We start from the raw sequence: 1,486 nt of genomic DNA, 5'->3' as shown, positions 1-1,486 counted from the left end.
CGGTGACCCCCCCCATATATTATATTATACGGTGACCCCCCTATATATTATATTATACAGTGATCCCCCATATATTATATTATACAGTGACCCCCCCATATATTATACAGTGACCCCCCCATATATTATATTATACAGTGACCCCCCATATATTATACAGTGACCCCCCCATATATTATACAGTGACCCCATACAGTCACCCCCCATATATTATATTATACAGTGACCCCCCCATATATTATATTATACAGTGATCCCTTATGTTATACTATACAGTGACCCCCTCCCATATTATATTATACAGTGACCCCTATTTTACAGTGACCCCCCCTATATTATACAGTGATCCCCCATATATTATACAGTGACCCCCCATATATTATATTATACAGTGATCCCCCCATATATTATATTATACAGTCACCCCCATATATTATATTATAATATATTATGCAGTGATCCCCCCCATATATTATACTAGCTTTTACCCGCGACTTCGTCTGCGGAACCTTGACACTGTGCGTGACGCACCTGGCTGGGAACGCAGGCTTGTTCCTTTTTGTTGTGTCCGCAGGGGGCCCTTCCTACTTGCAAGGGTCCATGGATTCTCTGTGCGAACCTTGCGGCCCTCTTAAAGTGTTTACCGCCTTTCCTTACTGGTGCCTGCTGGCCCCCTTTCTCTCTACCCACTTCCCCTAGTGGTCACTCCTTGCAGCTACCTCGTGCCCCTTTGCGACCTAGGAACGTGGCATCTTCCCCCCTTAACAGCATGCCCCCTCCTTTCGTGTTACCTACTCCAGGCTCTGATACGTACCCCGTGCGGCCCGCTGGAACTGTTTACCTCCTCTCCTTCCTGGCAGCCGCCACCCCCCCATTCTCCCTACCCACTTCATCTTGTGGTCACTCCTTCCACCTACCCTGTGGCCCTTTGGCACCCCAGGAAGGTACCCCCTGACACCCTTAGTACCTGTGACGTTGTCCGCAGCAGGGTTCCTCGTTTGCGCAACACAGTCAGCGCAGGCGTAGCTGTGTCAGTTACAATTAGCATTATTGTGGCGCGGTAAAAGGTATGTGAGAACCGCATTGTCCACGGTCGGCGTAGGCACCGTCCGGGTACATTGTGGCGGGTGTGTCACATACAGGGCAAGGGGGTGGCTATGGCGGAGGGGCAGTTGCGGCTGCGTAGTAGCCGTATGTGGGGCATGGGTTAAGTGAAGGCAGTGTACAGCGGCGAGTACAGGAGAGAAGCGCTGTGCACTTACCAGTGTGGTTGTCCTGGAGGGCCTGAGGACGGTTATTAAGGCAGTGTCCTTGCGATGGAGGGCCTCTGGAGGTGGGTGAAGGCTCCCTGCAGCGTCGGGGAGTGTGTCGGCCTGCAGAGGCAGTGAAGTGTGAGAAGGATACTGCGGAGCTGTGAGGGGAGAAGTGCGTAGCCGTTGACGGAATGGCGACTTACCAGTCTCCTTGCCCTGGAGGGCCTGTGGAA

General features: G+C 51.7%; 1 protein-coding gene across 1 annotated transcript in view; it reads right to left on the bottom strand.

The window, feature by feature from the left end:
* Positions 1 to 875, bottom strand: part of FAM204A (family with sequence similarity 204 member A) — a 25,482-nt gene extending 24,607 nt beyond the window's left edge. The window contains exon 1 of the mRNA XM_075258122.1: positions 815 to 875. Within this exon, the coding sequence (XP_075114223.1) occupies positions 815 to 875 (61 nt within the window). The remainder of the gene's footprint in view (positions 1 to 814) is intronic.
* Between the last annotated feature and the right edge of the window lie 611 nt (positions 876 to 1,486).

The sequence above is a fragment of the Leptodactylus fuscus genome, chromosome 10, assembly GCF_031893055.1.
Source record: "Leptodactylus fuscus isolate aLepFus1 chromosome 10, aLepFus1.hap2, whole genome shotgun sequence".
Taxonomy (NCBI): Eukaryota; Metazoa; Chordata; class Amphibia; order Anura; family Leptodactylidae; genus Leptodactylus; species Leptodactylus fuscus.
The sequence above is the reverse complement of the archived record's forward strand: the minus strand, read 5'-3'. Positions and strand labels throughout refer to the sequence as shown.